At 47.0% G+C, this 23952-nt stretch overlaps 1 protein-coding gene across 2 annotated transcripts in view; it reads left to right on the top strand.

The window, feature by feature from the left end:
- The window catches only part of Asator (tau-tubulin kinase asator), a 193382-nt gene that overhangs the window by 136234 nt on the left and 33196 nt on the right, over positions 1–23952 (top strand). For both annotated transcript variants that reach the window (XM_084580671.1, XM_084580670.1), the window contains exons 10-11: positions 2965–4518; positions 8632–8856. In XM_084580671.1, the coding sequence (XP_084436797.1) occupies positions 2965–4518; positions 8632–8856 (1779 nt within the window). The remainder of the gene's footprint in view (positions 1–2964; positions 4519–8631; positions 8857–23952) is intronic.

Genomic DNA, 23952 nt, shown 5'->3' with positions numbered 1-23952 from the left:
GCGGCTAGCGCTATAAAACCCGCATTGGTCCTATGTCATTATCTGAGGGGCTAACTGAAATAAAAAAAAAATGTTCCTCCAAAGCGGCTGCCCAAATCGGTCCAAAGTAGGACCATCGCGGGGAGTTGGCGCATGTGCCCTTTTAACAATGCCGGAAAAATGTGGGCAGCCCCGCAAGGGCTGCCTGCATCGGCCCCTAGAGGGGCCCATTGGGGCTTTGTCGACAGCCCCTTTCGGGCCTACGTCGGCCCCTCTTGCAGCACCCACATTGAGCCCACCGGTGCGGTCCTGCATTGCCTACATCGGGCCCACCAGGGCCCACCCTTCAGAGCCCACTTTGTGCTACCTGGGATATTTCAACAAATGGTATTGCTAAACGTTAACACATTCCTGTGGAAAAAAATTCATAACCGGGTCAAAGAAAAAAAAAACGACAAAATGTTCTGTGATTATTTATCACTTTTTTGTAGTCTTGTAGTTTTTATATAGTTGTTTTTTCTAGCCTAGTACTGTAATACGTTTCTTTTTTACCTACTAAGAATGCTGATGGTACTGCAGAAACTGATATTGTAACAGCAGGTTCACTGTCAAAGACCACGCAGAAATTTTTCTGTGACAACAGAAGATTTTGCATAGTTTTTAAGGCAGGGGTGTTTTACAGAACGCTGATGGTTCGGCTTACTCTGCATTCATGAAATTCTACAGCAGATACTTCACCCTGCAGAGCTTCCTAAAGTACTGAAGAGTAGGTGAAAAATTACGAGAAACGGGTCTGTTTAGTGCTTTTTTCATTCATTGGCTTCGGCGTACAATTTCGCCATAGTTGAAGAAAGAAGAAAGGTGAGAAAAAAGACCAAAGCACTCTAAATCTGCTGGCGCTGTTTCCGCAATATTCAAAAGAACAACTTCATTTTCACCCAAATAATTAAGCAGAGTACATGAATGAAAGCCATGACAGTGAATTTTGGCGATCTGATTATGTATTATTTGTGCACCATATCAAATATGTGCCCGAAGATGAGCTGTCCAGCTGTTGTTTTTTCCATTCATGTACATGATATATAAATGTGCATTGCAAGGAACGACCTCTTTAATTCAATAAACCACTCACCGAGAAAATCTAGGCTGGTGAAGTACTTGGAACACAGATAGTGCTGTCTTATGTCGTTATGAGAGATTTGTAAAGAGTGTCAGTAGCTTATTATGAAATTAAATGAAAATGTCTGTTTGCCGCCTGATCTTATTGCAAGGTGGACTACTGTTATGAAGGCTTATCCTTGGGAAGCATGACGGCTCGGTTGTAGACTTCAGGAATTTGTAGACTTTGTAGACTGGCATGGTGGGATTCATTTCAGTTTCATTTTTGCCTCCTAGTTCGGTTTCCAAGGTCAAGAAGGTTGCTGAAACAAGTGATTAAATTCAATTACACTTTTATTTCCCAGAATATTCTGGTCGGCTGTCTGGGCTAAGAGCTGTGAGTAAACAGCTTGACGAGGCACAGGCAGTCGTTACAAGCAGGCCAGCATACATTAAAATAATACACATACATATCAGAAGCAAATACTTTTTTTATGTATTAAACGCAGCAAACCAGATCACTAATGTAAGTAATGCAATGCAAACATAGGTATATCACAACAGAATCTAAATATCAGTTCAACTAGCAGAACAAACTAGCAGGATATATTCATACAATCACTGAAAAAAGAAAAAAGAAATGACCGGAGATAGTGCATACTTTAACGACACTTTAAATGCAAAATATAACAGAGGCCATGAATGAAAATAAGAGAGAACTTTATAACTGTGGAAAATACCATCGGGTTACATAACTACAAAACAATGACGTAGTGCAGCTTTTGTGGACTTATTTATGTCTTTGGATTTATTTAAAATTGTGAGAAGAGTATATTCTAATGTCTGTAGCCTATAGTCCGCGCAAAAAAATTGTACCAGCCACTTGTCTGTGTCACGTGTGTTCATAAGATGTCTATTTTCTTTCAGCAGGGTGGTATCTTTGACCATAGTTCTGAAACTGAAAGGAAAGTAATATGACAACAGAACTCGAAATTCATACATATTTTGAGTCTATACTACATTATATGTCTGGAGAGCTTGTCGAGTATGGGCTGAGTAACCTAGATTTGCTATATGACGAATAGCTTTCTTTTGAAGGACATAAATTTTCTCTATGTTTGTTTCAGTAGTTGTGAACCAAAATAAAGAACAATAATCCATACGCGAGACGAATAATGCGTTATATAACTGAAGTTTTATTTTAAAAGGAAAAAAGGAGCTCAGTGTTGGCACACTATAAAAAAGTATGGGACCGGTTGCCGGACACTAAGACGCCAATGTGATAGCGGTGCGATAAGGTCCATTGCTCACTAATGGAAGCGGCACAAAGAACGACATGCAGTGAACAGTGCCAAACACGTTGCATGTTGGCTGTGGGGTGGGAAACTGCGTCTAGTGCTAAGGAAACTGATTTGGCCGCGCTGTCACGGGAACAAACCCCACTCGCAGCTGTGTCAGCATTGTCAATAAATTATTTCATTAATTTATGGTGCCTTTAAAACGAAAACTTAGTAGAATACGCCGTTATGCGCTGTAGCAAGAAATTTTACTTAATTACTTCACGAATGAAAAATATATTTGCCGTACACCCTGTCACTGCCGGTTTTTCCATGGCAACAAAAAGTTCATTTAAGAATGGATATGAGCACAGCGTTTGTTCTATAAGGGCATTGGAGCTGGGCTAGCTAGGAATCGCTACGACATAATGACGTTTTTAAATATACGAATAAAGGCAGACAATACGAGGGCTCGTACTGTCTACTTCTTTTGTTTCTGTTTTATCACGATAGTATTTATGTAGCATTTATTTCAGTTGGCTTATGACAGTCAGGTAAGAGGCGTGCCATGTGCCAGGCCTGCGCTGACATTTGGTCCCTCTTTTCGCAGAAGGTGGCGAAGGACAAGAAGGCGGATCTGTCTTGCGGTGCTGAGAACGGCCATGGCAACGGCCTCGACGAGAGGCCTCAGCCCGCGCCTCGCATCATAGTCGATACGGGCACGGCCTCCACCAGAGACACCCCATCGCGCGAGGAGCGCTCCCCGAAGCGCCCTCAGCTTCCGCGCCTCCACATCGGCGCCTCCAACTTTCCGGAGAGGGTCGCTCCCTCCGAGGTCGAAGAGGCCGCGCAGCCGGAGACTGCTGACCTGTCCAAGGGTCCTTCGCCGCTCGACGAAGTGCTGCAGCTCGCGGCGGCCGCCGCAGTCGGCTCCAAGCAGCCGGCGCCGGTCAGCACGCCTCCGACGGACCCGAAAGCCACCAACTTGGAGCAGCGCCAACAGCTTAAAAGGCTGCACCGCAGCAGGCCATGCCACAGGGACGTGTCCCTTACGCAGTTCGCGGTGGCCGACGACGACAACATATCTGCCATGCAGCAGGTCACCAAGGGCGGGGCTGCGGCCATGACGCTGGCTTCCAAATGGCAGGCGTCCTTCGATGACAGCGAGGAGACAGACCATGACGAGATGGATGAGAATGCTCCCTTGGCCTCTCCCGACCACCGAATAGCCAAGAGGGATTCTTCCGGGTACGGCCTGGACAAACTGGCAGCGAGAGCCTCCGGCAAGAATTGCCACGTAAACGGCGACGACGAGAGGAGGAAGAGGCTCGAGGAGGGGCGCATGGTGATACAAGAAGACGCCAAGCAACCCGTGCGCCGCGCCGTTTCTCAACCGGCAGACTACCGCATCACCCTGGCGGGGTTTCCGCTGCAGGGCCCAGTGCCCCTGGGTCTGCCGCGTGTTTGGAGCTGCCCTTCGATGGGGCAGCACATCCGCTCTCATCTGCAAGCACCACTGAGACAGCAGGCATCGTTCGACGACAACGTCTACGAGGTCGATGTGGCTCGAAACGTGGCCGCCAGATGCAACGAAGAGGCCGAAGAGCGAAGGGCATCGCTGCCGTCTATCCACCTGCGGACGACCGAAGAGGATGCGAAACAGTCTAGAACCCTCGAAGCGCGCAACCGGGAAGAATCGGTCACCGACAGTCGCTCCGTGCAGCGGTCGGCGAGCGCTACGGGAGTCCCTGCGCCCAAGAGCATACTGAAGAAGCCCAGCATGGAGCGGTCGCCTTCTCTGGGAAGTCGCCGTGACGACTTCTCCAACCAACCACCAGCGGACCAAGCGCGCGTGTGGGCAGGAAACCTCTCTCGGATGCACTCGGATGAACCTTCCATATACTTCGACGCACCGGCGTCTCGGGAAGACCGATGGTCGCTGGGTAACATCGAAGAAGCCGGCCTATGGCGGAGATCGGGCACCGACGCCGACGACGAGAACTCCAAGGACGAGTATGAGACGCCTCCTCGCGACGACCATCATGTGTCGGTTATCAGCCTGTGCGAGTTGCCCGAGGCCTTCCGCCTGATGGGCCTTCACGACGCGCCTCCTTTTCCCAGGCGAGAGTCAGCGCCCGACGAGCGGCAACGCAGGCCAGGATCGGTGAGTACTTGCGGCACAGGCAGCCTTCGCAGTTTGGCGTTGACCTGGTTTGATGCTGAAGAGGGCTGATCAACTCGTTCAAGGTTTTTTTTTTTTTTTTTTTGTAATGAATAGAGAACAGCGCAAGTACGACGGGAACACTGGGGCCGAAAGACGGAGCTGTAAGAAAGATCTACGGCAAAAGAAATAGAGCCGTTTTTTTTTGCAATACTTCGGTCTCTGTACTTCGTCTCTAATGGGTGTTCTTGAACGAGAAAAGTTGTTTCTATATGGGGATCGCTAGCACGATTCAAGTGATAAGCTTTGGAAGTGGTACAGAAAAGCTTGAAAGCTGTAAATTCGACACAGCCAAATAAAAATGTCAAGCCTTGGTTATGCGTGAAAATTGCAACCATTAACCTTTGTAGCCAGTGTTGCAGCTATTGAGAGGCCTCTAGCTTGACCTATTTAGTACGGCGAAAACACACAAGCCGGACATGCAGTCTACAACTGTGATTGTTAAGCTGTGCTAATCAATTGCGCATGCGCCTTTTTCTTCGGCGGGGCCTCGATATATTTGCTCTGCACATCATGTATTGTCAAAACCAACTTGTCCACTTTAACGCCATACTCCTTTTAGCGGAAACTCCCTTGTTAAAGTCAAAATGTATTATTTCAGACAACACAGTTACGGTTGTCTAGGGGACAGACCAAAAGAGAAATCAGTGCTGACGAAGAGTCTGCCCTCTCCTTGCTCCATCTCAGGAGCACAAGACATTCGAAGCAGAAGGCACACACTCTGTGCAAATTCATAATTGGACATAATGAAACGCCTTTACGGTGACGAACGAAAAAGCACAAAAAATAACCTGACAAATGAATGAAATGGTTACGCCTGGAGTGACAACAGGTACAAAACGATGTTCTTTTTGCAAGCGTTCAAATACTTGCTTTAATAAATAATGTTTAAAGCAGGACTATGATTATTTAAAAGACTGGAAATTCTATATGTGAGTTTCTGGGTGGCGTAGTTAGTGCGAATTATTGCTTTATTGAAATTTGTGCCGGGGGTAGCCTTGTGTCAGAAAACAGAACGACTATTTGGTTCATGGCGAAAAAGCCCAGGAACGGAAACAAAAAGACGATGGCAGTGTTTTAGTGAAGGTTTAAGCCCTGTATTGCCATCTTGGCAAGGTATACCGAGCATACCACGTTAGGACAATAATTTCGCTAGGTGCAAGTATAGGGGAGGAGGGGCTTAGTTGTGTGTTGTATTGACTTAACTGCAACTTAATAATGTTGTAATATCGAACAAAAATTTCGTGAATGTGTTTAAAGAGAGACCGCTGAAGGGAGCCCTTAAGTTTTTCGTTTCTTATATTGTGATAAATTTGTTCTTGTGTTCTGTGAAGACCTTCATTCTTTTTTTTTCGTGATTCTCTCGCTTTTTTCGTGGGTATAGAATTCCAGCAACATGACAAGCTAAGGGTATTCGGGCCGTGTAGCTGCTCTGACTGGTAGCTCTCTCAAGGTGGCTCAGCCCACGTGCTTTATGAGATGAACAAAATTCAGTACTCATTCTAAGTGACCTCTTGCCTGCCTTGTAGCGACCGAATAAAACAGGGAAGTGGTGCAAGGAGACGCCTTCGTTATGAGGAGTACGGCTCTTTCAGAACGCTTTGAAAAAATGGGCGTTGAGGAACAACGCGCAGTAGAGCGGGATACAAGAAAAGGAACGGCGAGAGACACGCGAACGCTGACATTAGAGTTAATTTTGAACCTCGGCCCAGCATATAAGACAAACACGACCACCATCACGCATTCTCGACAAGCGGAGCATTCAAGTGATGGCGGAGGTACAAACATTTTATTGGCTTTGATACTCAAGAATCACCTCAACGATCTGTCACTTCGACGTTCCTAATTTCGCGAGTCAGTTTACATCTCTTTAGGATATTACAATACAGCCTTGGTAGACGGGGTGGCATGTGGAATCGAAATTTGAGGCCCACCTTTTCTTCAGTTTGCGTCTGGAAAGCCACCTCGCTTTTCAGACGCGTCGTAACGATGATTCCCGGAGCAGTTCATTAAGGCACCTTCCGCTTTGGCCAACGTAGTTTTTCTTGAATGACAAAAGACTCTTGTACACAATGAAGTCGGAACATTCCATGAACTAGGTTCGGCGCTTCTGTTTGCCCATCTGACATCTACTGGTCAACGTGTCGATGATGTCATCCTTAACGGCACTTGTTCAGAACACACCATCGCATCCCAACATTCCACCAAAGAGATTGCTGTGAGTCCGTACTTATAAAGCTTTTCCCGCCGCCTAAAAAAAAATCGGAGAACAGGCGAATGGGAAGGTTTTTTTTTTTCCTACCCCAGACACGCTGCTTAAACTACGCCGTTTGACATAGCCCTGTGGAAACAAGAAAGACGAGTGCAAAAAGAAGCACCTAACCAAGTTCGTCGAACGTTCCCACTCAGTTGTGTACACAATTCCTTTGTGATGCGGGAACAGGTACGCTGTCAAACGCGGAAGATGCCCTAATGAACGCCTGTGGCAGCATTGTTACAATGCGTCTGAAAAGCGAGGTGGTTTTCTGGACGCACACTGCAGAACATGTAAGTCTGAAGACGACAGTGTAGACGATTAAATGTGGTCAAGTTCCCACGTGTCATCCCGCCTACCAACACCGTACTCTAATCTCCGAAACAGGTGTAAACTGAATTGCAAAATTATTGAGGTAGAAATGACAGATCGTTTAAGTGATACCTGTGTGTCGAAGCCATCAGTCGCTCTCATCCGAATTAAACTATTTTAACTCCGCCAGCCCACCATTACCGTCACTGCCTTCTGAAAAGCGCTTGTCTTTCTTATTTACCTCTGAATTATTTCGGTTTAAGTAGTTTGATAGACAGGTAGTTGGGAATACATAAACAGCCTGAAAGTTTTCAAGTTGGACGCAGTCTACTTTAATGGCTGGTGGTGGCGCCACTGTCAGCAAAGAATCAAATTCGGCAGAGTGGCTTCTTGGGCGAGTTGGTTGAACATTGTGTTAAAACAGCGCTAGAACATGACCTAGACAGGAAAAGTAGAAAGGTAGGCTTGAAAATCAATGTGCAGAAGACTAAGGTAATATTCAACAGCCTCGAGAGGGAACAGCAGTTTACATTAGGTAGCGAAGTACTGGAAGTAGTAGGCGAATATGTCTACTTAGGACAGGTAGTAACCGCAGATCCAGACCATGAAAAGGAAATAACAAGAAGAGTAAAATTGGGAAGGAGCGCATTTGGCAAGCACTCGCAGATTATGACTAGCAGCTTACCGGTATCGCTAAAGATGAAAGTATACTACAGTTGCATTTTACCTGTACTCACCTGTGGGGCTGAAACGTGGAGGATAACCAAGAGGGTTCAATTTAAGTTGAGGACAACCCAGAGGGCTATGGAACGAAAAATGATAGGGGTGACATTAAAAGATAGGAAGCGTGCAGAGTGGGTCAGAGAAATAACTCAAGTTACCGACATTCTAGGGGAAATTAAGAAGAAGAAATGGACATGGGCAGGACATGTAGTGCGAAGAGAGGATAACCGATGGTCGTTTAGGGTAACAAACTGGATTCCAAGGGAAGGAAAACGTAGCAGGGGGCGGCAGAAAGTTAGGTGGGCGGATGAGGTTAAGAAGTTCGCAGGGGTCAAGTGTATGCAGCTAGCACAGAACCAGGTTAAGTGGAGAAATATGGGAGAGGCCTTCGCCCTGCAGCGGGTATAGTCAGGCTGATGATGATGATGAGAACATGGACATATAGAAAGAGGCAGCGCAATATGTGTCTCTATCTGCCCTAGCTCGGTTTTAACATAACCAAATTCGGACTAACTTGGATCGCTGGTTTTTTAATCAACACTATAGCAAAACGGGCAAAACATACTGAACGGGAAACAGCGCAACCGACAAACACAGAAGAGAAATACAGGATGAGCAACTGGAAGTTTATTCAACGAAGGAACACAATGTATGGAAAAGTAACCACCGCATAAAATTTAATAATGGGCCCTATTAGATGTTTCGCAACTAGCAATGAGCAGCGTCTGGCCACAGATCGCACAGTAAGAACCTCTGTGTCTGCGCAGGTGGGCAGCAGCGGCGCGGACGAGATCCCCTCCCGCATACCGGTGGCCCGGCGAAGCATCCTGGCGCGCCGTCGGCCGAAGTCCATGATCGAGCAGGGATCCGCTGATGGCTCGCGGGAAGTGCAACGGAGCAACTCGGCGGGCCTCGTGGTCAACGGCCGAGGGACGAGGCCTCACCCGGGCGAGCGATGGGGGGGCATCCTGCACGTGCCTGTCGTAGTCCAGGTGAGGATTCATGAGACTCGGACTTCGAATATACTGGCCGAAAAGACGGGGTGCATTTCACGAGTCCGTGCTCTGTTCAGGGACGTATGTGCGTTCGCCTAGCTCTTTTGTTTCAATCTTATGCAAGCGGGGAGGGCGCTTAAAACTGCACCATTTCTCAGTAAGTTTCAGCGTTGCACGGAGGTTAACTCTGCTTAAAAGAATGACTGCATTTGGTACAAACTGTTCAGGTGCCCACCGATGGCAGCGCATTCTAGAAAAGCTACTACTCGTTGTAGCTGCCCTTACCTTATCTGAAGCCTCACCTTACCTTACCTTATTTTGTCTACTTACTTCCTTGTGGATTGTTGTGTCTAATGTCCGACACTGCGCCTTTTTAACTTGGCTCAGCGTTTATCAACAACGACAAAGTTTGCAAATTTAGCACAGTTTCCATTATTGACCGCTGGCGCAGCAACAATCCGTAAATTCTCGATTTTTGACAAGTTCAGACCGCTGCTTTTTAATTTATCAACAAAATGCGAACTTTCACAGCTGGTCATGTTAAAAGGCTCTGCAGCAGAACATTTCCAATTGCACTTTTTAGTACTTTTAGATTGCATCACATTCTTATACCCTTCAGTTTGGTAATGTCCACAGCGTTCTAGACTAAACAAAGTTTTTCCACGATGTTATCGTCATGAGTGACAACCACCATGACATGCATTAAAACAGCGAAATGTTTGCTGCCAGTTGGTTTTTGTATTCGTCTGAGGCTCGAATGCACATAAGTCACCAGTAAATTTGAAAATATGCATTAAGGGTACATTCTTCAATATGGTTAAACATTGTGGCCATTTACAGCATATATGTGTACAGAAGCGACTGCTGCAGCGATAAATGTTTCGACGCGGAAATGCTCGGTTGTGTGTCAATATTGGCTTATATTGTATCATGCGCTGACGACGAAGACGCGCAGAGGTGTGAGAGAACGAAGTGTGCTAGCTCCAAGACTCTAACGCTGTTTCTGAACTCTGAGCCTGCCCCGGCGCAACTGTGAGGGGCCTCGTTTACGCGACATTTGGTGGAGCTTTTGGGTACGACTTTCATGCGCCGGACACCCCCTACAAGCAGGAACCCAAGCCCAGGACGCACGCCTCAAGTAGAGACCCCAGTACATCAGAGCAGTCGCCGACTGACAGGTCTTCCCCCCGAGTGCGGTCCTCTCTCTGACCACAAACTAACAAGGAACACTGGTGTAAGCGCGATGAATCCGCCGGCATTGACAACTCCGGTCTTGCTCCACCAGCAGCGAGATCCACCACGTTTCCACGGCCTGCCCCATAACGACGCCGAAGACTGGCTGGAGCAGTTTGACCGAGTGGCTGTCTTCAACGCCTGGAACGCTGACTCCAAGCTGCGCCATGTCTACTTCGCGCTGGAAGATTCTGCGAGAACATGGTTTGAAAATCACGAAGCCGGACTCCGCACATGGGGCACATTCAAGGTGGAATTCTTGCGCACGTTCACCGACACATTTCGCAAGGAAAAAGCGGAACTTCTTTTAAACAGCCGAATACAACATCCAAATGAAAGTGCGATGGTATACACCGAAGAGATGAAGCGACTCTTCCGACCATAAGAAAGTGCGCCTTTTGATGAAGGGTGTTAAAGAGCAGTTATTTGCCGGCCTAGGGCGAAGTCCACCAACAACATAGACGAATTCATCAGGGAAGCCACCACCATTGAAAAGCCGCTTGACATGCGTGCCCGGCAATATCAACGTACTGCTGTGTCTATGATCGCCGCCAATGCAAGTGAATGCATACAGTTTTCGACTGAATCGTTGCGTGATACGATCCGGCGATAGTCCGGGAAGAGGTGGCTAAATACCTTCCGATTCCACCACAGCCACAGGTCGGAACAGTTTCTGACATTATTCGGGAAGAAGTACAACAAGCGCTGGGCGTGCCCGCTCCCGTTGTGCCCACACCAGTCTCAGCTACACCGCCACCCCAGACCATGAATTACACCGCGGTCACCAGCCGCTACCTTCGACGCCGTCCTACGAGCCACGCGCACCGGTCACCCGTGGGTCGTCTGGACAAACGTACGCCGTCGTGGCTTTCGAAGGACCGATGTCTGGCGAACACCCGACAACCGACCGTTGTGCTATCATTGCGGGGAAGCTGGACACATGTTTCGCCGCTGTCCCTACAGGGAACTCGGCCTCCGTGGGTTTCATCTTGATGCCCGTCGTCCGTTGCCTGGACAGCGGCCACGCGAAATTGCAGAATACATTTCGCATGTCGACCCAGGCCCAAGCCGCTTCCAATCACCGTCGCCTCGCAGGTACAGCTCACCTGGGCGCCAGGGGCAATCGCAAAGTCCCCGTAGGGGAAACTAGATGCAGCAGCCTCAGGAGGTGCGGCTGCTAAAGTACGAAAATTGCAATATCCTCCACAAACGCACTACAGTTCTTCGCCGCACACCAAAGTTCATTGCACACAGACACCAGCAGAACCGACGCCTAAACAACTCGCCAATCGCCAACGTAACCACGACGCCGACCTCCGAATCACCACTCCTTCAGAGCATCGAAGCCGAGACCGGACGCCTCGAAAATGTCACTGCACGGCACCACAGACTGCCGACCTACAGATCTCCGTCGATGACACAGACGTCACTGCTCTCGTCGACACTGGCGCCGATTATTCAGTTCGGAGTGGACAGTTCGCAGCAGCTCTCAGAAAGGTCACAACAGCACAACTAATACGCACTGCTGGAGGACATTTAATTATGCCCATGGGAGTGTGCACGACGAGGATCCCTGTCTGGCGACGTTCATGGTGTTCGCCCAATGTTCCCGCGATGTCATCCTAGGCATGGACTTTCTAACGGAAAACGGGGCAATTATCGATTTGCAGAATCAGTCGGTAATATTTTTCCCTGCTGCGCTTCACATTATTGATTACCATGTGAGTGTGCCCCCACGTTCTAGCATTATGGTGTCCGTACGTTCTCTCCCAATGCAAAATACAGAAGGTATCATCGAGACGAAACAGAAACTGCTCATAGAAAGAGGCATAGCAGTTGTTAGGGCAGTTGGTTTCTTTGAAAATGGCAAAGTTCATGTTCTTCTCACGAACTTCAGCAATAAACATCAACATCTGAACAAAGGGACAACTGTGGCATATCTCGATGCCATAACAGACACTAGTTCTGCACGTAGTGTAACCAGCGCTTCAGCAACAGAATCCTATGACACTGAACCGCGGTATGACGTAAGCCCGGCATTACTTCCGAAGTATCAATACAAACTACGCAACCTGCTCAGTCGCTACTCTGATGCATTTGCCAGATCGTCACGAGTTGGCCGAACGCACCTTGCAAAGCATCCCGTCATTACAGACGAAGCTGGTCGACCACTCCGCCAGTCGCCTTATCGGGTTTCCGCAAAAGAACGTACAACCATCAGAGTCCAAGTCAAAGAAATGCTCGATAATGATGTCATTCGACCTTCCCGCAGCCCTAATTGGGCTGCACCTGTGGTACTTGTAAAGAAAAAAGACTGCGCATTCCGTTTCTACGTAGGCTATCGTAGATTGAACAACGTTACGGAAAAAATGTTTATCCCCTGCCGAGAATAGATGACGCTTTAGATCGTCTGTGCAACACAAGGTACTTCTCCTCCATGGATCTCAAGTCTGGATACTGGCAGATAGAGGTCGATGAGAGGGACCGCGAAAAGACGGCTTTCATTACACTTGATGGTCTATACGAATTCCAAGTTATGTCCTTCGGCCTTAGCTCCACGTCCACAACCTTTCAGCGACTCATGGGCAGCGTTCTTGCAGATCTGAAGTGGACAACCTGTCTTGTATACTTGGACGACGTAATTGTTTTTGCCCCGAATTTCGAGGGGCACCTTCGTCGCAGCACTAGAAGCCATCCAATCATCGGGCCTCACTCCGAGAAATGTCATTTCGGTTACGAAGAGCTCAAGTTTTTAGGCCACGTCTTGAACCAGGCAAGAGTTCTGCCGGATCCTGAAAAACTGTTGCGATAGCCAATTTTCCCACACCGCGAAACCAGAATGAAGTTCGACGCTTTTTTGGATTATGTGCATATTACCGGCGTTTCGGGAAAAATTTCTCCAAACTCCCCTTACACTTCTTACTAAGGCTGATATACCGTTCACAGCATCATCTTTATCATCATCATCAGCCTGACTATACCCACTGCAGGCCGAAGGCCTCTCCCATATTTCTCCAATTAATCCGGCTCTGTGCTAGCTGCATCCACTTGACCCCTGCAAACTTCTTAACCTCATCCGCCCACCTAACTTTCTGCCGCCCCCTGCTACGCTTTCATTCCCTTGGAATCCAGTTTGTTACCCTAAGCAACCATGTACTACATGTCCTGCCCATGCCCATTTCTTCTTCTTAATTTCCGCTAGAATGTCAGTAACTTCAGTTGACTGCGTAGATCACAGTAGATTGTGGCAAGCTCTCCAAGAGACGGGAGTTCCAAATCACCTCATATATCTCCTCAGGAACCTGTATGAAGGGCAAGAGGCCACAGTAAGAACTGGGCATAGTCTTACTGATTGGTTTCCGATTGAGAAAGGAGTGAGACAAGGCTGCATACTGTCGCCCTGCCTATTTAACCTATATGCTGAGTGCATCATGAGGAAGGCCGGTCTGGACGAGTCTTCAGCTGGAGTGAAGATTGCTGGGAAACGTATCAACAACCTTAGATATGCGGATGATACCACGTTATTGGCAGAAAGTGAAGTGGAACTCAAGAGAATTCTGATGCGCGTACAAGAAGAGAGTGAGAAGTTTGGGCTTAAACTGAACATTAAAAAGACAAAGATCATGGCGTCTTGCCCCATCAAGTCCTGGAGCATCAAGGGACAAGAAGCGGAAGCTGTGACAGATTTCCTCTTCTTGGGCTCCAAGATAACCCAAGAAGGAGACTGCAGCCATGAAATTAGGAGACGCCTACTTCTGGGAAAGAGAGCCATGGTTAGCCTTGACCGCCTAGTAAAGAGCAGAGACATTAGACTGCCAACCAAGATCCGTATAACTCGTGCTATGGTCTTTCCAGTTGTGATGTATGAATGCGAGAGTTGGATGTAAAGGAGGCTGACCGCCGAAGAATTGGCGCGTTTGAATTGTGGTGCTGCGGAGAATCTTGAGAGTTCCTTGGATGGCCAGAAGATCAAATCAGTCGATATTGTCGACCATAAACCCTGACTGCTCATTGGAGGGTCAAATTCTAAAGTTAAAGCTCAGCTACTTTGGTCATCTGATGAGAAGAGAGGAGTCGCTGGAGAAAGGTTTGATGTTGGGAAAGGTTGAGGGTCACCGGAGAAGGGGTAGGCAGCGAACGCGATGGTTAGATGGCATCCTCGAGGCGCTGCAGATGAAGTTATGTGATGCTAGGAAGATAGTGAGAGACCGGGAAGCGTGGCGTGATATGGTCAATAGGGTCACGAAGAGTCGGACACGACCGAACGACTGAACTGAACTGAACTGAACTTCAGTTTTTTCTCTGATCCACTCTGCACGCTTCCTATCTCTTAATGTTACCGCTACCATTTTTTGTTCCATAGCCCTCTGAGTTGTCCTCAACTTAAGTAGAACCCTCTTGGTTAGCCTCTACGTTTCAGCCCCATACTTGAGTACAGGTAAGATGCAACTGTTGTATACTTTCCTCTTAAGAGATACCGGTAAGCTGCTAGTCATAATCTGCGAGTGCTTACCAAATGCGCTTATTCCCAATCTTATTCTTCTTGTTATTTCCTTTTCATGGTCCGGGTCTGCGGTTACTACCTGTCCTAAGTAGACATATTCGCCTACTACTTCCAGTGCTTCGCTACCTAACGTAAGCTGCTACCTAACGTATAACAGCAAACGAAAGCATTTCGAGAGCTTCAACGTCGTCTGCAGTCACCTCCAGTTCTAGCACATTTCGATGAAACGGCAGACAACGAACTGCACACCGATGCAAGCAATGTCGGTTTGGGCACTGTCCTAGTACAGATACAGCGCAGTCAACAGCGTGTGATCGCATACGCTAGACGGGCTTTGTCTAAGGCCGAGGTAAACTACTCTGCCACTGAGAAGGAACGTCTCGCCATCGTGTGGTCTATTTCGAAGTTCCGACCATACCTATACGGCAGACCCTTTAAAGTGATGACGTACCATCACGCGCTTTGATGGCTGACACCCCTCAAAGACCCTTCTGCACGTCTCGCAAAATGGAGCCTACAGCTTCAAGAATATGACATCACCGTAACCTACAAGTCAGGCCGTAAGCATTTGGACGCGGATTGCCTGTCTCGCGCTCCTGTGCAAGCAGCTTCGGACCCAAGTGGTGATGACGACGCATTTCTGAATGCAATCAGTACAGCCAACTTTTCCAATAGTCAACACAACGATCCCGAGCTTCGACAGGTAATCGACTTTCTTCAAGGTGCCGGTAGCATGATCCCTAAATCTTTTCGTCGCACTATGTCCTCTCTGTGTTTACGTGACGGCGTTCTCGTCAAGAAAAAATTTACCGCCAACAGTCGCCAATACCTACCTGTTGTACCAGCAAGCATACGGGACAAATCTTTTCAAGCTTGTCATTATGAACCCCCATCCGGCTACTTTGGAGTCACTTGGACGCTATCCAGAATTAAAGCACGGTATTATTGGCCTCGTTTATCAAGCGATGTCACACATTATGTTCGAACGTGCCGTGATTGCCAGCGCCGAAAGGTTCCTCCTCTGATGCCAGCTGGTCTTTTAAAGCCCATTACCCCACCGTTCAGATCATTCCCGCCAATAGGGATGGACTTGCTTGGACCGTTTCCTACTTCCACCTGTGGGAACAGGTGCATTATAGTAGCAACTGATTACCTGACCCACTACGCAGAAACCGCTGCTATTTTATGTGCTACCGCCTTTGAAGTTGCGAAATTCTCGGTTCTTCAAATTCTCCTCAGACATGGAGCACCAAAGGTCTTGATTACAGACAGAGGAGCAGCAGTTTCTGCAGAGCTCATCCAGCACATCCTTATTCTGAGGGTCACCAACCATCGTCGGACATCATCATCATCATCAGCCTGACTATACCCACTGCAGGGCGAAGGCCTCTCCCATATTTCACCACTTAACCCGGTTCTGTGCTAGCTGCGTTCACTTGACCCCTGAGAACTTCTTAATCACATCCGCCCACCTAACTTTCTTCCGCCCCCTCCTACGCTTTCCTTCCCTTGGAATCCAGTTTGTTACCCGAAGAGACCATCGGGTATCCTCTCTTCGCACTACATGTCCTGCCCATGTCCATTTCTTCTTAATTTCCACTAGAATGTCGGTAACTTGAGTTATTTCTCTGACCCACACTGCACGCTTCCTATCTCTTAATGTTACCCCTACCATTTTTCTTTCCATAGCCCTCTGTGATGTCCTCAACATAAGTAGAACTCTCTTGGTTAGCCTCCACGTTTCAGCACCATAAGTGAGTACAGGTAAGATGCAACTGTTCTATACTTTCCGCTTGAGCGATACCGGTAAACTGCTAGTTATAATCTGCGAGTGCTTGCCAAATGCGCTCCATCCCAATCTTATTCTTCTTGTTGTAGTAATCCCGATCGCCATCATCAGCCAATAAACACTTCACATTGTTATTTCCTTTTCATGGTCCGATTCGATGGTTACTACCTGTCCTAAGTAGACATATTCGCCGACTACTTCCAGCACTTCGCTACCTAATGTAAACTGCTGTTCCTTCCCGAGGCTGTTGAACATTACCTTAGTGTTCTGCATATTGATTTTCAAGCCTACCTTTCTACTTTTCCTGTCTAGGTCATCAATCATTATTAGTTGCTTAGCAAGGCAATGTCATCAGCAAATCGCATATTACTGAGGTATTCTCCATCCATCCTTATCCCTGACTGCTCCCATTCCATGTCTCTGAATACTTCCTCTAAGCAAGCTGTTAATAGTACTGGGGAGATTGTGTCTCCTTGCCTAACACCTTTCTTTATGGGAATTTTGTTACTTTCTTTATGCAGAACTATGGTTGCTGTGCAGCCACTATATATATCTTCCAGCACTTTCACGTACGGCTCGTCTATACCCCCTGATTTCGCAATGCCTGCATCACCGCCGAGGTTTCAACTGATCGTCGGACAACTGCATACCATCCCCAAACAAACGGCCTGACGGAACGTCTGAACAACACCATTGCCGACATGTTGTCGATGTATGTGCACGTCCATCACAAGACGTGGGAAGAAGTATTACCTTACGTAACATTTGCATATAATACCGCCGTTCAAGAAACGACCAACATGACTCCGTTCAGCCTAATTTACGGATGAGAATTGACGACCGCGCTCGACGCCATGCCGCCTCATATCGACGAAATTCCAAATGACGATGTCGCTTCTTTTCTACAGCGTGCCGAAGAGGCCCGCCAACTTTCCCTAGTGCGAATTCAGTAGCAGCGAGGCCGAGATGCAGAACGCTACAACCTGCGGCGGAGCACTGAAGAGTATCTTCCAGGGGACCTTGTCTGAGTTTGGTAACCTATTCGACGACGCGGACTCAGTGATAAACTCTTCCGCCGTTATTTCGGTCCCTACCGCGTTCTTCGACGCGTTGGTGATGTGGACTATGAAGTTGTTCCTCATGAAGAACCAGAACCCCGAAGTCCCAAGCGTTCTGAAGTGGTCCACGTGGTCCGGTTGAAGCCTTTGCATGCCAGACAACAGCGACTGTACTATTCTGCTCCCACTTCAATGTAGCATTGCGGCGATATTTCTCAAACGGGGGGGGGGGGGGGGGGGGGGCTAATGTAACATGCGCTGACGACGATGACGCAGAGAGGTGTGAGAGAATGAAGAAGTGTGCTAGCCTCCAAGACTGCGCTCTAACGCTGTTTCTGAACTCTGAGCCTGCCCCGGCGCAACTGTGAGGGACCTCGTTTAGGCGACATTATGGCAAAGCTCGTGGCACGAGCGACTGCCCAGGCCACAGGCGTTCTACGTTTTTGCAGTGAATACAAATCTTACGAAACGACCCTCGGACTATGACGTGAAGGAACAGTTTAAAAACCAGGTCATAACTGCACGCGTACTAAAACATTGAATATGCCTGCTTAGATTTCGCTGAATTTCCCGATTTACGCAACAAGCATAAAGGCCATATTTTAGTTCTTAACATGACACGGCTCATTCGTGGAGTGTACAAAAAGTTTGTACGCAGTGTACGTAGTGGCTGTTTAGCCTATGTCGAGTATAAAAGCCACAAGTGTTGTATTCCTGGAGAGTTCTGTGGGGCATAATTTCGCTGACCTGGTTGTTGGTCTTAATTCAGTTCAGTCGTTCAGTCGTGTCCGACTCTTCGTGATCCTATGGACCATACAACGCCACGCTTTCTGGTCTCTCACTATCTTCCTAACATCACATAACTTCACCTACAGCGCCTCGAGGATGCCATCTAACCATCGCGTTCGCTGCCTACCCCTTCTCCGGTGACCCTCAACTTTCCCCAACATCAAAACTTTCTCCATCTACTCCTGTCTTCTCATCAGATGACCGAAGTAGCTGAGCTTTAACTTTAGAATTTTACCCTCCAATGAGCAGTCAGGGCTTATGGTCGACAATATCGACTGATTTGATCTTCTGGCCGTCCAAGGAACTCTCAATAGTCTCCGCCAGCACCACAATTCAAACGCGCCAATTCTTCGGCGGTCAGCCTTCTTCACAGCTCAACTCTTGCATTCATACATCACAACTGGAAAGACCATACGGATTTTGGTTGGCAGTCTAATGTCTCTGCTCTTTATTAGGCAGTCAAGGGTGGCCATGGCTCTCTTTCCCAGAAGCAGGCGTCTCCTAATTTCATGGCTGCAGTCTCCTTCCGGGGTATTCTTGGAGCCCAAGATGCGAACATCTGTCACAGCTTCTACTTCTTGTCCCTTGATGCTCAAGGACTTGATAGGGAAAGCCGCCACGATCTTTTTAATGTCCAGTTTAAACCCAAACTTCTCACTCTCTTCTTGTACGCGCATCAGAAGTCTCTTGAGTTCCACTTCACTTTCTGCCATTAAAGTGGTATCATCCGCATATATAAGGTTGTTGATATGTTTCCCAGCAATCTTCACTCCAGCTGAAGACTCGTCCAGATCGGCCTTACTCATGATGCACTCAGCATATAGGTTAAATAGGCAGGACGACAGTATGCAGCCTTGTCTCACTCCTTTCTCAATCGGAAACCAATCAGTAAGGCCATGCCCAGTTCTGAATGTGGCCTCTTGCCCTTCATACAGGTTCCTGAGGAGACAGATGAGGTGAATTGGAACTCCCATCTCTTGGAGAGCTTGCCACAATCTGCTGTGATCTACGCAGCCAAACGCTTTCGCATAATCGATAAAGCAGAAGTAAATGGGTTTCTAGAACTCTTGCTTTTTCCATGATCCAGCGAAGGTTGGCAATTTGGTCTCTAGTTCCTCCACCCTTGCGAAACCCAGCTTGCACGTCCGGAAGTTCCCGATCCACATACTGCTGCAGCCTACCTTGGAGCATTTTCAACATCACCTTGCTAGCATGCGAAATAAGCGCGATCGTGCGGTAGTTGGAACAATCTTTGGCACTGCCTTTCTTTGGAATGGGGATGTAAACTGACCTCCTCCGATCCTGTGGCCACTGCAGGGTTGTCCAAATTTGCTGACATAATGTATGCAGAACGTTAACAGCGTCATGGTTGAGGTTTTGAAGCAACTTAGTTGGAATGCCATCAATTCCGCTAGATCTGTTCTTAGCAAGGCTGGCTAAGGCCCATTCAACTTCACTCTTCAGGATGGCTGGCTCGAGATCAGTAATCACAACCGTCTTATGTTGGGTTTGCGCATCCGGGTCCTTCTTGTACAGTTCTCTGTATCCCTGCCACCTCTTCTTTATCTCTGAGGCTTCAGTGAGGTCTCTGCCTCGTTTGTCCTTTATCACGCCCAGCTTAGCACAGAAGCTTCCTTTGATATCTTTGATTGTCTTATACAGAGGTCTTGTGTTCTTCAGTTGGCTGTTGTCCTCGACTGCTTGGCTCTGTAAGTTCAGGAAGGCATTCTTGTCTCTTCTTGCTATTTTATGAAAATCCGCATTGAGAACCTGGTATCTTTCTCTTTCCCCCATAACTTTTGCCAGCCTCCTTTCCTCAGCTATTTGCAAAGCCTCTTCAGATAACTAGCTTCCTTTGTTGCATTTCTTTTGCTTTGAAACTACTTAGAAGCAACGTCTTGTAATCAGTCCACATCTCTTCAGGCTCTCTGTCTTCTAGATCTAATTCTTGAAATCGATTTCTCACTTCCACAGCATATTCTGATGGAATTTGATCCTACCTGAAAGGCCTTATAGTTTTCTGCGTTTTCCTCAATCGAAGCTTAAATTTGACAAGAAGCTGATGATCGGTGCCACAATAGGCCCGAGGCCTTGTTTTTACTGCTTGTATAGCGCTTCTCCATCTCTGCCGGCAAAGAATATAATCAATCTGATTCCTGTACAGACCGTCCGGTGTACTCCATGTGTACAGGCTGTTGCTGTTGAAAAGGAGTATTCGCTATGGTCACGTTGTTTTCTTGACAAAACTCTACTAGCTTCTGCCCAGCTCCATTTGGCTCACCAAGACCGAACTTGCCTGTAATTCCGGATATTTCTTCACTCCTCACCTTAGCATTCCAGTCTCCTATGAGAAAAAGGACGTCTGATGATGAAGTGCGGTCTAAAAGGCATTGCAGTTCAGCATAAAATCTCTCAACGTCAGCTTCTTCATCAGTAGTGGTTGGTACATAGACTTGGATAACTGTTATGTTGAAAGCGTGACCTTGGATCTGAAGTGAAATCATTCGGTCGTTTTGGGGGTTGTACCCTAGCACTGCTTTGCCCATTCTTCTGTTTACTATGAGAGCGACCCCATTCCTTCTCCTGGATTCGTGCCCAAAATAAAAGACATAATGGTCGCCGGAATTAAATTCTTCCATTCCGGTCACCTTGAGCTCGCTGATACCCAAGATATCAATGTTAAATCTCTCTATTTCTCGCTTGTCGACATCCAGTTTACCTTGCGTCGTAGATCTTACATTCCATTTTGCTATGTGATATATCTCCTTGCAACATCGGACTTTCCGGTCGCTTCCCGACACATCCACAACTTAGCGTCCATTTGGCTTTAGCCCAGCCGTTTCATTCGTCCTGGAGCTACTAGGAATCGCCCTTTGTTCATCCCCAGTAACACGTGGGACACCTTCCAACGTGGAGGGCTCATCTTCCGTCGCCATATCATTAATGCTATTGAGACTGGCCATAGGGTTTTCTTGGCAGGAAATACCGGAGTGGGTTGCCATTACCTTCTCCAGTGAATCAGATTTTGTCAGAACTCTTTGCCATGACCTCTCTATCTTGGGTGGCCCTACACAGCAGAGCTCACGACTTCATCGAGTTTCGCAAGCCCCTCCGCCACGACAAGGCTATGATCCATGAAGGGGTGCTTTTAATTAGCTATATTTAATTAGTTATCCGTGACTGAAAATTGGACTTTCCGCTATAGTATCGAGTCATATATCGTTGGATAGACTATATCGTATGAGGGTAGAATTAACTAGCCAAAAAGACGCACAAAGGAAAAAAGAAAAAAAGCAGAGAGGAAACCGGACAGCGCGTTACTGGATATATGGACATCGTCACACCACCTATCAGGTCCGTACACGTCAGAAGGGCAATATAATTATCTAAAAATAAATTCCAAGTTTAACATAGCGTGCCTAAAACCGATAAAAACACCGATGACTCTTTAAAAACAAAATGACACGTGGTGTAAAGTGCCAAAGTAACATAAAAAAACAATAAACAATAAAAGTCATGTTTAACATAGGGTGAACTAAACAAATAAAAACAACGATGACTGTTTAAAAACATAATGACACGTGGTGTAAATGTCCAAAGTAACGTTTTAATGAATAACAAGAGAGCGGAACGTAAAGGCATAAAAACCGACCTCGAAACCCCGAAAAAATCATGTAACATCCTAAACCTTCTTTAATGTTTTAAACACTAAACACCTTGTGCCACCGCAAAATAGGCAAACAAAACTTCTATGATGATTGGAACCCAGTGATATGTTGAGAAGTGAAGACCAGATAAAAAGCGCGAGAAAACATAAAAAGCAGAACAAGCACATGCAACAGCTTAAGCATCCACCAACGGTTTCGTCTTCTGAATACACGCAGTATATAGTAGCACAACTCGTACTGATGTTTTCGTTCAGCCACATTTTTGCAAAAAAACTTTCCTCACTCTCATACAAGGAAACTGAGGCATGGCTTACACAATTTTGGCCCTTTTTTCTCATCCAAAAAGCTGCTTTCAGTTCACAGACAACACGTTCGCGGCTCCGGTCCAAACCCACTGTCGTTTCTAACATGGGTTTGCACTGACGGAGATCCTAGTCCTTGCAATGCAGCGGCAGATTAGACCTCGTTCCAGCGTTCACTGAACGTTCTTTAATTCAAACATCGCCCCATTTGCTCAAAGTACGTCTTACCACAAGTGAGAGGAACCTGATATATAACCCCTTCATTGCACTCTACGTGCCTATGCCTATGCTTTGTTCCAAACGTTCTGTCTTTCCTTTTCTCTGGGTGTTTATGCGAGGACAGAACGCGGCCACTTTACAGGGGGCAGAGAAAACTACTGCTACCTTAAACTTGGAAGCTACTTTTTTTCAAGTTAAGGGCTACGCGATGGATATAGGGAATTATCACTGGCCTATTTATTTCAGCTTCAGGATTGGACGTTCATTTTTCTTTCCTTTTGCTTTTTGAAGAGGCGACTCCACTACCCTCGTCATGACTGACTGAGGGAAGCCTGAATTCTGAAGCCTAGCTGCTGGAAACGTGCCTGCATTGTATGGGAACATGAATTTACAATGGCTGCCTGTAGGGCTGATGTTGCAATAGCTCGCTTGCCTCTTTTGGAGTGAGCTGATTCATAGGATAAAAGTTCTTTCTGCGCACGCGTGGTACATCCAGCATAACTTATCACCTGCTATAGATAGCTGCAAGTTTAAAAACTGTAATTTACCGACTTGCGTAAATTATAATCCTTCTCCCAGCTTACAAAATATTTCAACCCTTTTATTAACTGCGTAGGTGCTTATCCTGCTTACTTAAAATAGTAAAAAAAAAATGGTTTACAAACAGAATTTTGGTGGTTCTCGGCAAACTACCAAGGCCACCAGAAGGAAGCTGTGAAGGTACTCGCGGGGAGGCTCGTCTGCCGGAGCCTGGTGTTGGCTAAGGACCAAAGTTCAGTCTCGAGCAGTCACCCATGAGCTCTCAACAGAACAGCGGCGGGAAATTCATCGAAGCAAGATCGGGAGCGTTGCCTGTTGGATGCGCTCTTGAAAACAGCGTTGGTCAAGTACTTCAAGGACAATGGTCTGCAGTTGGTGCAAGGGAGGACGTTTCGTCGTGGTACCAACGGGAATTTATAATGCAAATGCCCGTTGTGCAGTGGAGAAAAACTTGGAGCATTCGAAAGTCAGGCCTACCAGGGCGAAGTCAAGGGCCCTCTGCAACGAACTGGATCTACCAAAGTCTATAAGTGTCTGCAAGGGCAAGAGCATATTTTTTACGATCAAGACTCATAATGAAGGTGTGCATCGTAAGCGAGCGTGGATCTTGGCAGCGCCCCGTAAGTCAGGGATACTTTCGCCACAAAAACTATTCGGAAATAATTACGTTTCTTCAAAATAGTCAGCAGGTTGGGAATTTCTTTTCTGTTGATGCCAAGGAATTTTTTATTACATTTCCCATGAAGAATTGTTCTTAGCTGTTCGCGAATGCCTAGAAAAGAACGGGATCGTGCCCTTTCAGAATGCAGCCGGTGTTTCGCTTGAAAGTTTTATGTAATTTTATGTAATTACCTAAACGCTGCAGTTGTACAGTTTAAAGGCGGGGTTTTCATTCATAGAAAAGAGATATGTATAGGCTCTTGCATTGTGCCTGTTCTGAGTAACATTTTTCTTTCAATGATTAATGGTAGGGTGGAAGAGCATTGAAAAA

The sequence above is a fragment of the Amblyomma maculatum genome, chromosome 10, assembly GCF_055883805.1.
Source record: "Amblyomma maculatum isolate TAMU_Amacu chromosome 10, ASM5588380v1, whole genome shotgun sequence".
In the NCBI taxonomy this organism is placed as follows: Eukaryota; Metazoa; Arthropoda; class Arachnida; order Ixodida; family Ixodidae; genus Amblyomma; species Amblyomma maculatum.
This window is presented reverse-complemented; position numbering and strand designations above follow the sequence as displayed.